The 14,618-nt window shown below is 55.4% G+C and overlaps 1 protein-coding gene across 1 annotated transcript in view; it reads right to left on the bottom strand.

Moving 5' to 3' along the window:
- The window catches only part of FADS2 (fatty acid desaturase 2), a 32,114-nt gene extending 23,238 nt beyond the window's left edge, over positions 1–8,876 (bottom strand). Inside the window, exons 1-2 of the mRNA XM_042907277.1 lie at positions 8,476–8,876; positions 29–139 (exon numbers count right to left, since the gene is read on the bottom strand). Coding sequence (XP_042763211.1) covers positions 29–139; positions 8,476–8,682 — 318 coding nt within the window. The 5' untranslated portion in view covers positions 8,683–8,876. The remainder of the gene's footprint in view (positions 1–28; positions 140–8,475) is intronic.
- Positions 8,877–14,618: the final 5,742 nt, after the last annotated feature.

Genomic DNA, 14,618 nt, shown 5'->3' with positions numbered 1-14,618 from the left:
CCTCCTTTCTTGGTCTGGGCACACTCACATTCTTGCCATGGTCCTGGCTGGGCTCTTCTGGGGCCAGCTCTCCGATCAGCAGAGGCTTCATGAACTTGTGCACAAAATCAAGGTCACGGTGGAAGGCTCGGAAGGCATCCTGGGGAGCAGGAAAGCAGGTGGTGAGTGGGGGCCTCAACCCAGGGAGGGCAGGGCTCACCAGCACCGGCTCTCTGTGTCCCCACATTGATTGAGGCCTCCCGGGACCCGGCCCTAAATGTTCTCTCCAGCCTCATCTTGGCAGATCCCTCTGTGCCCAGCTGCACCGGCGGCATGCCTGGGTCGCCACCCTGAGCTCACCAAGGGTGCACGCGGACATTCAGGATGCCGCCGAGTGAGTCAGAAAAATGCGCCCCTCCAGGGAGAGGCACTGTGCGGGCACAGAGCTGGGCAGAGCCCAGGAAGGATGAGAGTCTCCGCAGAATCCTGGAGCCTGCTACGACACAGAAAACGTGCTTAGGAGATCACGTCAAACCAAAAACAATTACAGAACTAGGTAAAAACCATTTCTGAAAAAAAAAAAAAAGTTTCCGTAATCTGAAAAAGTATGAAAATAATTACTGAAATTATGGAAAAAAAACCCTGGAGAAGCCTTACACTATTACGTGTTAAGTTGATTTCATTCCTTTTCCAACTTTCTCTAACACGGATACATTGCCTTTAAAATAAAAAAATAATATTGTAATATCATATCATCATATTATCGTAATTCTGATTATAAAGTAATAGCATGCCTAATTTGGGCAAATTGAAGGAATGTACAGAAGAATAAAGAGAAAAATAAATACCACCCAGACGGTGAGCACCATTGTTAATATTTTAGTTTATTTTCTCCAGGTTTTTTTCTGTTATGTCCATTACTTTTTTTTTTTTATTTTTTAATGTTTATTTTTTGAGAGAGAGTCAGAGCACGAGTGGAAAGGAGGCAGAGAGAGAGGGAGACACAGAATCCGAAGCAGGCTCCAGGCTCTGAGCTGTCAGCACAGAGCCCGACGAGGGGCTTGAACCCACGAATCGTGAGATCGTGACCTAAGCCGAAGTTGGACGCTTAACCGACTGAGCCACCCAGGCGCCCCTCTGTTACGTACATTATTATCTAAGCCACCTCATAACAGATGCAGCAGTTCCATTAGAGGTGAGCTGGCATCAGGTCCCCCTCGTGGGCTACAACATGCTGTCCCAGTGGTCAACAACATTTACCCTGCAGTGAACCAAACTGAGACATTGCAGGGCAGGGGACTAGAATGACGCCACGAGAAATCATCGGAAATGTCACCGTAGTGGAGAAAAAAGTGTGCGTGTGCGTGTTGGGAGGTGGGTGTTTCGATTTTTAAAAACCGACAAAGATAAGACACAAAGATATAAAAACAGCAATGCTTGGGGCACCTGGATGGCTCAGTTGAGTGCACGCTTCTGGCTCAGGTCATAATCTCACGGTTCAGGAGTTCAAGCCCTGCATCGGACTCTGCTGTTAGCGCAGAGCCTGCTTCAGAACCGGTTTCCCTCTCTCTCTCTGCCCTCCCCTCCCTGGGTGGCTCAGTAGGCTGAGCAGCTGTTGGAATTCAGCTCAGGTCATGATCTCACGGTCCGTGAGTTCGAGCCCCATATCAGGCTCTGTGCCGACAGCTCAGGGCCCGGAGCCTGCTTCGGATTCTGTGTCTCCCTCTCTCTCCGCTCCTCCCCTGCTCACACTCTGTCTCTCTCTCAAAAATAAAGATTAAGGAAATTTTTTTAAATGAATAAACATTTACTTCTAAAAAGCAGAAACATAAAAACAGCAATGCTTGATCTGAAAGGCTCATATTTGGGGGGGGGGGGGAGAAAAAAAAAACCTCAGCCGTTTTCCAAGACATTTTGGGAGTTGAATGAGAAAATTTGAATATGGGCCGGACATCTGATCACATTAAGGAGTTATTATTAGGTTTCTTAATAGCAGCAAAAGCATTGTGATTATTCTTAGGGGGAGGTGGTGAAGAATCTAGGGCCGAGGTTGCAAAGAAAATCGCACGCGCATAAAGAGGGGAAATGCAAAAGTGGCAAAACGTTGCGATCTTGGTTGAGGAAATACAGGTATTCACGACAGCAATCGCCAGGCCTCTCCCGCTCCCTCACTGCATCCCTGGCATCAAGTCTTTTTGCCCAGTCTTTATTCCATTTGTATCTAGAACAGACTTACAAAGCAACACTTTGTGCAGTTTTGGAGGCAAAAAAAAAAAAAAAGTCCATGCCCCACTAGCTGAACAGAAAGGGCTCAGATCAAGTATATTTTCAGAGCAGAGATGTGATGCTGGTCTGGGCCCCGGGCAGGAGGGGAGGGGGCCTGGGGGCCGGCGCTGACCAGCTCCGCCACTCTGGGCCAGCCTCAGCGCCCTCTGAGAAGTGAGGACCTTCCCAGCGCCAAGTTCGAGGCTCCCCGGGGAAAGGCCGGCCGGGAGCTTTGAAGGCAGGGCCCGGGCATCGGCGGTGCCATGGAGGCAATGCTGCCCTCCAGTGAGAGCCTACAGAAGCCTCTCCATTGGCCGTCCTCACATCAGACCACGGCTTTCGAGAAATGACAGGAAGTCCTTGGTGAGGCAGTTTCCTGAGGGCCGGCTGCTCTCTACTCCTCGGCTGCTCTCTACTCCTCGCTGGGAGGTGAAGTTCAAGTCTGCAAGTAGTTCTGACCGCTTTCTGAGCAGGCCTGGGGGGACCACCCACGAACCCACCAAGCTCGTGCCCATGCCGGGGTCTCTGCACGGCTCTTCCTTCTGTCTGGAGCCCTGCTCCCATAGTGTCCCCCGGCTGGCTTTTCCCAACCGCCCTCCAGTCCCACCCTTTCTCTGGGCCTCGCCCTGTTATGCGGTCTTCCTCACAGTTGTCGAATTCGCAAGCCATTGTATGTACTCACTTCCTTCTCGCTGGTCTCTCCCACAAGGATACGCGCTCCACAAGGGAAGGACCCCAACTGTCTGGTTCACTACGAGCAACCCCAGTGCCTAGGAGGGGCTCACAAGTGAATGCGAGGGCCCAGGACCCCCCAGCTGTGCTCTCTCTGACCCCGCGGAAGCCTTTCCACTCTGCAATCACGTTCAGACTCTTCTTGCGCCGTTTGGTGCAACTTTGCTCGTGCTTCTAAGACCCCAGAACACTTCACCTTCTCCAGCACCCGTGCTGCTGACTGTGGAACCATCCCACACTGACACAGCCACTGAGTCACAGGCTTTGTGCACGTAAGGCAGTAATCTTTACCAAACTCTGAGGCAGGCCCTATTTAATTTTGTTAGGTTTAAAAAAAATGTTTAAGATGTTTATTTCTGAGAGAGAGAGAGAGCAAGCAGGGGAGGGGCAGAGAGAGAGGGAGACACGGAATCGGAAGCAGGCTCCATCCAGGCTCTGAGCTGTCAGCACAGAGCCCGATGCGGGGCTCGAACTCACGAACCGCGAGATCCTGACCTGAGTCGGTTAAGTCGGATGCTTAACTGACTGACCCAGGCACCCCAGGCAGGTCCTATTTTAGAGACAAGAGGCTGAGGGAGGTGAAACTGCTAGCCCACCGTCACATTCCAGGGGTGCCTACTTCTAGAGTTTTCCAATGTTAGTACACAGGTGTCAATCCAAACGAGCTTTTCCTCCCTGAGAGTTGAGCACTTTTTTGGGCCTCCCCGCTTCGGAGCGTGGAGTGTCGCGGGCAGGACTCACGCACTTACAGAAAGTTCTCGGGAGCTGTTTGGTTACAGAAGGGTCTGGCTGGTGTAAGGTGGGTCCCCAGGCAAGGCAAGACAGGCAATGCAAACGTTGACTTGGAACCAGAATCTACCCTAGCCCGACAGGAAGGGAGGCCAAAGGCTTTCCAGGAAGGGCTGGGACAGGGGCAAAGAGAAGGGAGTGGGGACAGGTTGGGAGCAGACTGGAACTGTCCCCAGGAGGGCAGGTGGGCAGGTGTGTGTAGTGGGGGGTGGGGAGGGCAGGCCGCAGGCAGAAGCACCAAAGATTCCCAAATGGAAGACACGCACGCCACATTTCCTGCTTCTGCCACCAACCCAGGGCAACGCCAGCCAACCTCTGCATGAAGACACCTTCCCTGGCCCGGCCCCAGGGTCTTCCGACCACACGAACGGTTGGGTGCCATGATCTGTTTCTGGCTATGTCCCCTTCTCAGCAGAGCAAAGCTAGTCTCCGGTCCGGCTTTGGACATCTGGGGCCTTAACCCGGGACCGGGAAAGTACAGGAGCAGCAAAATCAGGGCATTCCAGGTTTTCCAGGTTGCAGGGACTCTGGGGAACAAGAGGGGTTAAAGAGGGAGAAGCAGAGGAGGGACCCTGAGTTCCCGGCCAGAGACGGGGTCGCTGACTTCCTCTGCACAGCAGAGGCCCTGGGCCAAGGGAAAGGGGGCAGTGGAGGCTGTGGGCAGCCAGAGGGCCCTCGAGGGGAGTGCGCCAGCTGATGTCTGGCCCATGCAACGCCCCCCCCCCCCGGGGGTGGGAAGGGTGCAGTCACACAGGAAGCAGGTGCCTGCAAAAGGCAACAGATTCTCACGGATGCTAAGACGTGGGAGGATGCTGAGCTGGGGACGGTACCCTCCCTGAGACCGCAGTCAGTGGGAACGGGACTGCTCGGTCCCGATCCAGCTCTAGGAGGTACAGCTGCCCTCCAGTCACAACCAGAAGACGGATTTCAAATGCAGCGAATGCCTCTTCCTTTGGTAAAAATGGGGTCACTGAAGTCTCTCTTCTTCACACTCCGTTTCCTATTTCCTGAACCCCCTTGCCATGTGTGCTGGGGACATGCACATGCCCACCTGTGCGCGGGAGGCCAAGGGACGCACAGTAAGTACAGTACCGATCCCTCACACTCAGAGCGCGTCCTCAAGTTCAAGGGGTGAACTCACGCACAGCCCATTTGAGCCTGGCGATGACCTCCCACTTCACAGACCTAGAACGCAAAGTGCATAGCAAGTGCCTTGCCGCGGGATTCACAAAGCTGGGATGCGATTCTAGGTCCTCTGCCTCTCAAAACCGTGGCCCCCCTGCCCTATCTACAGGAGGTCAGAGATTTGTTCCATTTTCAGTGTGGTGCCTTTTCAGAACAGCGTAGGAGCAGGTTCACAGATGGAACCAATCCTGACCTCTTCCCGCCTTCCCTCGGTTCTAAGAGGGGACCTATGCAGACAGGGCAGGAGAAGTTGGAGACAAGGCAGGAGCAGGGGGCAGAAATGAGGGAGCTGGTGCCTAGAAGGAGGGGGCTTGAGGAAGGAGTGAAGCGAACCCAATAGATGCGGTCACTCTCTGAATTATTCATCTTTTTTTTTTAAGTGTATTGATTCTGAGAGAGACAGTGAAGGAGAGAGAGCACATGCGAGCAGGGGAGGGGCAGAGAGAGAGGGAGACACAGAACTTGAAGCAGGCCCCTTGCTATGAGCACAGAGCCCGACCGACGCGGGGCTCGATCCCGTGAACCACGCGCTCATGACCTGAGCCCAAACCAAGGGCCGGACGCGTCACCAACTGAGCCACCCAGGCGTCCCTGAATTATCCATCTTTATGCCCAGGGCCCAGCCCAAAGCCACAGAGACAGTGAATACGTGTGTCAGATGAATCATAGTTGAAGATGAAAAGCCCCAAGTCAGGAAAGTTCGGAGGGCCAGAGGAAGAAAGAATAGGAAGGGAGGGTGGATGGGAGAAGGGGAGGTGGGAAGATTCAGAAACCCTCGGCTTAGGGCTGAGCCCTGCCACTTGGGCAAAATTTTAAACTTGAGCGAGGTCTTTAAACCCGAGAGCAATGAGAGATACCTGTGGGGCTGAGCTAACACGCGGGCATGTGCCCTGTGAGTTGCAAAAATCAAGTTCAGGCAACGCCAAGTGCTAACTTCTGCAGAAGTGCCAAATGACAACGGTCCTTGGCTCTGTTGTCCTTTCCAGGAACAAAGAGGTGTTCCTGACTTCTGAGGCCTTTCTCCAGGAGCAGGAAAATCCCTTCTTGAGGCCCCGAATGGTCTCAAGAATGGCTTCCTTGACTTCTGACCTCTTGGGAGGATGTTCCTGCCTTGCGATGGGCTCAAAACAGTGCACTGCAGTGCTCCGGGTGGGGGGGGGGGGGGCAGTCTCTGTCTGCTGCCCAGTCCCTCCCCAAGCTTGCATGGCCCAGACACTCTGGCTCTCCCCAAGCTCTGAGGAAGAGGTCCATGCTCTGAGGGGCAAAGCTACCTGCTGAACAGCTTAAAACCAAGGAACTCTTGATTCCTAACCTATTCCTGCCTCTCCGAGTCCTCTTATACACCCCCTGCTTCCCATGGCCTTTTCCCATCCTGGTCCCAGACAGCAGAGAGAGAGAGAGAGAGAGAGAGAGAGAGAGAAAGAGGGAGAATCCAGTCTTACACTCCACTGTTAACTCAACCACACCACCAGTTAGGGCATACCGCTCCATAAAAGCCTCGTCGTAGAAGGTAGTAAGCTTTAGGGGAAAGGGTTGTATATATGCATTGCTACTCCGATAAAAGCTGGCATAGATTCAAACTTCTTTCCTCCCAATTCCTCGTTGCTTACTTTTTAAAAATTTTATTTTAGAGGGAGAGAGGGAGAGAGAAAGAGCACAAGCAGGGGAGAGGGGCAGAGAGAGAGAGAGGAGAGAGAGAATCTCAAGCAGTCTCCACACTCGGTGTGGAGCCCAACTCGGGGCTCGATCCCACGACCCTGGGATTATGACCTGAGCCAAATTCAAGAGTCAGATGCTCAACCAACTGAGCCACCCAGGCGCTGCCACTGCCCCCCCCCACCCCCGCCGCCTTGTTGCTCATTTTACACAATCTTCATTTTTCTCCAACTTGTCTGATAACGCTTTGTCCGTGGCATTTTCCTAGCGTTTACAGCTTACGAAGTGCTTTGCCACACAATACATTATTTTTCCACATAAGAAAATATGTTTGATAGCGGAAAGACCCCAACCCGGAGTCAGGTTTTTTACTTGAGTCGCCCTTACCCAACTTCCCCCAACAGTTTGTGGGAAGGTCCCCAAGCCGTAACGCAGATGGTCTGAAAACCTCATGTCCACTAAGTTATGATTCGCATTACAGCCCCCGGGGCACTGTTCTCCAGCAGGTGAGACCGGATGGGCCCCAAAGCTGTAAGCATCTTCTCCTGTGGGCCCTCCTGGGGATCTCGCATAGGCCTGGACCCTGCTCATCAAAGCAGCAAGCCATTAACAGCCGGAGATTATAGCTGCCTGGTCTGGCCTCCTTGGCTAGGCCCGTCCCAAGGAGCCTTGAAAGAGGAAGGGAGATCAAAAGTTGCACCGTCAGGGGCCCATACTGCTAGGACAGCAAAAGCCCCGGACAGCAAACGTCCAGCTGCAATGATCTACGTATCCCTCCCGTGGCTTCTCCCCTCTTCACCCTGCGCAAGTAGCTTTCAGCTCATTGCCACCAAGAGAGGCTTTCTTCCCTCCTTGACTCTCTCTTCGCTTCCCTCTCTCCCATCTGAGTCCACTGGGCTCCAGCTGCACCTTAAAGAAATGCAAGCATTTCAGACTGGGGGCAGGGGTGTGAGGGGAGGGGGCTGGGAGGTGCCCCAGGGGCAGAGCCACACCTTTGGTGTGGGTAAAATGGGCAGCTGTGGCTCCTGCCGAGGCCCCATCGCCCCAATACCTTTCGGTGTGCAGATGAGGAAAGGGCATTCCTGGCAGGATTTAGAAACAGAGGACCATTGAGTAGTTGAGGAGCCCGCGAGTAACCTTGGTGCAGCTGGGACCTGTAGCCAAGCCCGCCTAGTGCCGCTGAATCCACGCAGCTCAAGGCCCCTCTCGACCTGGGCTTTGCAAACGCTCCTTCCAGTTCCCCACCCCGGGGGCCCAAGAACCGGTGGTCCTTGAGGGCTTGGGAACAGGAGGTCCCGGGCGGTCCCTTCGTGGCAGCCACTGTGGACCTTCTTAGACAAGGATTCCAGCAGGAGCGAGCCCGGCCTGGACGAGCTTTTTCCTTCCCCGCCCCCTTGTCTGGCTGGAGAGTGAGGGACGCGCGCTGAGTCCACAACTGGCCCCTCTCCCGCTCGGTCCCGCGGTGCCCCTGAGCCGCCATCTTCCACGCTGGGGGTGCCACCCCCCCTAAAGCCCGATTGCCCCCTTCGGAGAGTCCCTAGCTCCGTGTGAACCCGGGAGGAGGAGCGGACGCGTGGGTCCCAGCGCGCGCAGTAGACCCCGCGCGCTTCTCCACCGCCCGGATCTCCACTGCGGCGCCGCCTCCCGCGCCGCAAAATCCGACCCCCATAGCCGGGTGGCCCGGGCCGTCCTAAAGGATGAGGGCTGGGGGGGCGCGGAGGGCGAGCGCAGGAGGCACACTTTTCCTTTCCTCCCCGACGCCCCAGGCTCCATTCAGCGCTGGAGGTCTCGTCTGCAGCCCTGGGACTCCTGGCCCCCGACTCCCGCCTGCAGCAGAGAAAGGTGGCGGGGGAGCCCCCAGAGCCTTACCGTCGCATCTTCCCCCGCGTAGTGCCCGATGACCCGCTGGCCCCCCGGGTGCCGGCTGGACCATTTGGTGATGTTGTAGACCTTGCGGTCGATGACGAGCCACCTGTCCGTGCGCAGGTTGTGCTTCTGAATCTCCTCCCAGCTGAAGGTGGGCATCGGCGCCTCGCGCTCGGTGGCCCCCCCGCCCTGGTTCCCCCCTTTCCCCATGCTGCCTGCCGCCCGGGACGCCCCGTGCACTGCGGCCTCCTCCGCTGGCGGCCCGAGTGTGCGGCCCGGGCCCTGCTCGGTTTCGGCTTTTGTCTTCTCCTACTCCTCCTCCCGCCGCGCCCCCTCCCCCAGGCCTCCTCGCCCGCGCTCGGGAGTATCCCTGCCTTGCCTCCCGAGTCTCTCCGGCTTCCCGGGGCCCTCAATCGGTCCCTTCCCTCCGCCCCTCCCTCCGCCCGCCAGCCCGCGGTGGACTTTCGCCTCCAGTAAAAACTCCCGGGGAGCTCAGGACCCCGATGCCTCCTCCGCCCGCCCCTCCGGCTCCCCCCGCCCGCGGCTCCGCATCCTCCCGCGTTCTCCGCCGCCCGGGTTTCCACAGTGATCAGCAGAGCGCTTGCACCAATCCGGGCGCGTCGCCCCGCCTGCCATTGGCCCAGGAGGATCTTTCGAAGGCCAGCGGGCTGGAGCGGCGGTCCCCGGCTCCCCCCGCCCGCTCGCGCGGAGTGGAGCCCTGCGGCGAGGCCGCTACGTGTCCTCCCTCCCTCCACCAGCTCCTCTCCCCCGCCGCCCCCCACCCCCACTCCAGCCCCGGGGCGCCGGAGGAGATGCCAGAAGAGCCGCGCGGCGGCGCGGGGGTGGCTGCAGGGCCCCGCGCGCGCCCCCCGCTCCGGGGCTTTGCACCTGATGCCGGCCCACTCCCGCAGCGGCTGGCCCAGGTGACGCCCTTCCCCCCGCGCGCTGGAATCGGGACTCTGGTGTCTCCCGCCTTCCACGCTGGCGCCGTCCTGCGGCCTCCCTGGAGCCGGCCTCGGCGTCGCCCAGGGCTCGGAACCCTGGTAATGCGGAGATCTCAGAAAAGAATTGCGGGGCCTCTGCCCTGCCTCTTTGTGCGAGGCGCCCATGGTAGTGGCGGGGGAGCGAGGGGCGCGACGCTGATCCGGACGGTCCTGGCCCTGGACTCTGGAAGCGCACGGTCTTTGGTGGGAGACGGAACCGGCGTGCGGTACAGGACCACACACGACTCACACTGGACAGTAGTGTTGCATACAGACTCCAGGAAATAAAGGGGGAGGCATCTAAAGGCTAGGTGGGGAGGCAGGCCCCCAGACTCCAGCTGGATGGGTGTCCAGAGCGAAAGGTCTCGCCTGGAGCCCTGGATCCTGAAGGTGGACTGAGGCTAAGTGGGATGTAAGGAAAACCGGGGGTGGGGTTGAGGACAGCCTTGGGAATCAGGAGTAAAGGAGGGGCCCTCATATTTCAATGGGATGGTTTCTAGGTCCCCGAGCGCCGGCACCCTGATGAGGGTGTCTCACCCCAACCCTGCGAGGTGAACATGTAGCAAAACTGACTCCATCTGGAATTCACTTTGCCCTGGACACTTCTCCCTCGCTTGTTAATCCACACTAGACCTGTCTGGCACTGTAAGCCCCTGGGACATCTGTTGACCTGAGGTTTCAATAGGAGTACTGAATTAAGACAGAACACGTTGCACAAAGTACAGAACATTCTTGCCCTGTCACTCCATAAGCACACGATAAGCTTATAGTTATCAATTGTTTGAAGTTTCTGAGGTAGGGGCGCCTGGGTGGTTCAGTCGGTTACGCAGGTTAAGCATTGAACTTCAGTTCAGGTCATGATCTCAGGGTTCATGGCTTCGAGCCCTGCATCGAACTCTGTGCTGATAGCTCAGAGCCTGGGGCCTGCTTCGGATTTTGTGTCTCCCTCTCCCTCTGCCTCTCCCGGGCTCATGCTCTGTCTTTCTCTCTCTCTCTCAAAAAGAAATTAAAGTTTCTTAAGGGAAATTGAAGAACCTGGGCTATGTTTTTGTTTTTTTTTTAATGTTTATTTATTTTGAGAGAGAGAGAGCACGAGCAGGGGAGGGGCAGAGAAAGAGGGAGACACAGAATCCAAAGCAGACTCCAGGCTCTGTGCTAACAGCACATGCAGGGCTCAAACCCACAAACCTGAGAGATCACGATCCAAGCCGAAGTGGGATGTTTGACTGAGCCACCCAGGTGCCCCCAACCTGGCCTATGTTAAAGACTTCTGATTGACTGCTTAAGCGCCCGTGGCAACTGTAGCTCGTTTCTTCTTTTCTGCTTCCCTCCCCCTCGAAGAACTCCTGATGGCACTGGGGTAGGAAGATGGCCTTTCAGGACGTTCGTTCATCATTTTCTCCGTCAGCTGGTATTCTTCAATAAAGTTGCTTTTCTTGCCCCGACACCTTGTCTCTCAACTTACTGGCCCGTTGCGAGACAAACAGATGGGGCACGGGTTCCATGACAAACAGGACCCATCTTGTTACAGCTAATACGGTGTGGAGAGACTGAGGTTTAAGAAAGATGAAATGCTTACAGCTACATTACACAGCCGGGCGCCTTCCGGACATCACCCTGCCTCTCTCTAATGAGGTCAGTGGAAAGGAGCCATTGTAGAAACTTCGCTGGAGAGCAAGCCGATGCAGGGTGGGGGTCGCGGGGTAGGAAGATCACTCTAGCCAGCAGGTGGGGGGCGGGGTAGTGGAGGCCACACAGGGTCCCCTCCGGGCCATGGCCACAGTGGTCAGCCTCCTCTGTGTCCTGCTGGTATCCGTCCTGAGCGTCCTTCATGCCTGTCATAAGCTCCGACAGGAAGAGAATGAAGCCTCTCCGGCTTTAAAGAGTGGCAACAGACATCCACAACCAAAAAGCCTGGCTCACAGGATAAGAGAGGGTGACGCAGGCACTCAGGGAGAGTACGCAGGCTTTCATGTCCGTTAAAGGTGCACTGAAACACCAAGCAAGGCTGTGATTTTTTTTTTCAAAGGGGGATTAACACAATACGTAGATAACCGTAATGAAAAATTTTTTAAAGGTCATGGGGCTCAGAAGAAGGAGTGGTCATCTGAAAGGGACAGCCGGGAATCATCTCGGGGAGGAGCCTCGAAGGCTGAGAACAGGGCCGCAGGAGAAGCCACCAAGGTCTAAAAGGCAGTGAGCACAGCTGAGGATGGGCGCGAAGCGGGGAGGCCAGCCAGGGGGTGGGGCGGAGGGGAGCACTCCAGGAAGGAGTGGAGGAGGGGCTGAAGTGAGAGGGAACTTTAGAAGGCTGGAGCCCATGGCCAGTGCTGCCTTGCCCCCCATCTGCCCTTCTCCTGCTCTCTTATTTATTGCTGTCGCTACTCGAAGGAGCTGGTGAGTCTGCTCCTTTAGAGAAAACCTCACAGTACCCAGCTGACCCCAGAGTCACTCAGGAAAAGGGGTGATCTCAGAGCCGGTCTCGCGGTTCCCATGGTTTCCCGCTGCCCCACAGAATCCCTCCTCCCCAGCACTGCAGCATCCCCGGGGATCTTGCCAGGACCTCATCGTGATCATTGCACTTTATCAGAAACAAAAGAGAAGAGCCTGGGTGGCATGGAGCCCAGGTCCTCCCCACCAGCCAACTGGGTGAAAGGCTGGGCAGAGTGGGATGGGGGTGGGGGCTAGGAGACAGGGCCTGGGGGCTGGAGCCTGTACAGCCAGACCCCACTGAACAGCTGAGGGGGCCTTTCGGTCTGTACTCACAGGGGTTCTCTGATGTCTGCTGGTGGACGGACGGGGTCGCCCAACGCCCTGCAGGGAACAGCCCTGGGGGTGAGGAGAGGGAATAGGGTTCTGACACAGAGTCCCCCTTCCCACCCCACCACCCACCCCCAGACCGTGGGCAGAGGACCAGTGGCCGAAGCTGCATGCTCCTTCTGGCCCCTTCTGGCTCCTCCTTTCCTTGGTTGACAAAGATGGCCAAGGCACCACTAATCTTTGAGAGATCTTTGCCGACGAGGACATGGGCACTCAGGGTGATGACAGGTCTGGCCCCTCGACCAGCAGATAGTAGACTGGGTCCTAGAATGCCAACCCCGGATCCTGCTCCCATGAAACCTTCTAGAACGCTCTCTGAAAGGTCACCAGCCAGTCCAATCACCCTTCTCAGACCTTTCAGAAGCTTCTGGCAGGCTGGCCTCCTTTCCTCTTGCCATGCCCTGCTCCCTTGGTTCTATGACAATACACTATCCAATTCTACTGTTGGACCACCCTCCCCCCGCCTTTTTTTTAATGTTTATTTTTGAGAGAGAGCACACAAGCAGGGGAGGAGCAGAGGGAGAGGGAGAGGGAGAGGGAGAGAATCCGAAGCAGGCTTCGTACTGTCAGCACAGAGTCCGACACGGGGCTCGAACCCACGAACTGTGAGATCATGACTTGAGCCGAAGTCAGATGCTTAACCGACTGAGCCACCCAGGCGCCCCAAGGACCACCCCTTTTTTGGTCTCAATTTCTGTCTCTTCCTCCCCCTGCCCCCTAAATGTTGTTGGCCCTTGGCTCACTCAATATTTTCTCCTTCAGGGGCCAAATTTGGGATGTGACCACACGAGGGATGATTCTGGGTCTCAAATCGACACCCACTTAACTTCCTACACAGGCAAAGCCGAAAGTCCCACTAGCCCGACAGACTCACCATAACCTCCTGAGTCAAGAAATCGGTCTTAGCAGATGTATCGCTTGGATCCAGCCAGGTCTCATCTTCACTGCTTTTTTTTTTTAATTTTTTTTAACGTTTATTCATTTTTTGATGGACAGAGAGAGACAGAGCGTGAGTGGGGGAAGGCCAGAGAGAGAGGGAGACACAGAATCCGAAGCAGGCTCCAGGCTCTGAACTGACAGCACAGAGCCCAACGCGGGGCTCGAACCCACGCACTGCGAGATCATGACCTGAGCTGAAGTCGGACACTCAACCGACTGAGCCCCCCCAAGGTGCCCTCAAAATAAATAAACTTAAAACCAAAAAAGCTCTTGAAGACATGGGCTTTGTTCTGTAGCTCCAGGGCCCGGATTCCAGTCCCGGCTCCGGCCCCTACAATAGCTGTCAGGATTATAAGGCTACAAATCAGACAACTACAACAAAACCTGAAAACCACTGGGCCGTTTATTCAAGTAATATACCGAACACAAGGGATTTATTCTCACGATTGTTGTTATCCTCTCAGAAGGACCAGGTTTTGGGTGCCACTGTGTCTTTGGCTACCAGTACTGATAATTAACATTTCTCGAGCATTTACTATGCACTCAACACTGTGTTAACTCCTTTACATCCCTTATCTCTTTTAATTTTCATAACAACCCTATGAGCACCGCTGGAGACACTAAGGCTCAGAGAGGCTAAGTAGCTTGTTCAGGGTCCCCCAGCTCATAAGCAGAGATGGAATTCGTCTGGCTCTGTGGCCCTTGCCCTCTCCACCCAATCACACGGCCGGATCTGCTTCCGAGTTAGTAAGTTCAAGTGCATTTGCTCAATTCATAATGTCATACGATTTAAGCGCTGAAAGGACCTCATTTTACCAACAAGACGGCTAAGGCCCAGAAAGGACAAAAGGCTCGACCACGGCCAGGGAGCAAATCAGTGGCCCAACAAGGACTAGAAGTTCTGGCTTTCTGACTCAAAGGTCAGTGCCTTTTGGGTATGACCTCATTATTGGTAACGGCCAAGACATACACATGTGGCAAGTCCCGATTCCCCCCCACAAATCAGACACATGCCTTTGAGCATGATGCTTATGGAATGTAAGAGCTCTGAAGGGTGTCTGAACCTGGACCCCAAAGGCTCTTTCTGTCCTCACCTGTTGCTGCCTCTCGGTTCTGTCTCCTCACCTGGCAGAGACCTAGGGTCAAAGGCATCAATCAGTTTGGGGTGGGGAATTTGTGGGGCCTCAGCAGACTGGTCTCCAGTCCCCATCCCCAGCCTCTGCCAGCACACAAACATCAGGTGATTTTAAGGAGGGAGCATGCAGAGAAGGGTGTTGTGACCTTACTGTCTCCATTTTACAGTTGAAGAAATTGAAGCTCAGTGAGGTTAAGTGACCAGACTATTTGGGATTCGACTTCCGGGGCTAATTCCAAAGTACAAATGCTTTCCAAATCCGCATTACT

Source organism: Panthera leo, chromosome D1 (genome assembly GCF_018350215.1).
Source record: "Panthera leo isolate Ple1 chromosome D1, P.leo_Ple1_pat1.1, whole genome shotgun sequence".
Classification (NCBI taxonomy): domain Eukaryota; kingdom Metazoa; phylum Chordata; class Mammalia; order Carnivora; family Felidae; genus Panthera; species Panthera leo.
This window is presented reverse-complemented; position numbering and strand designations above follow the sequence as displayed.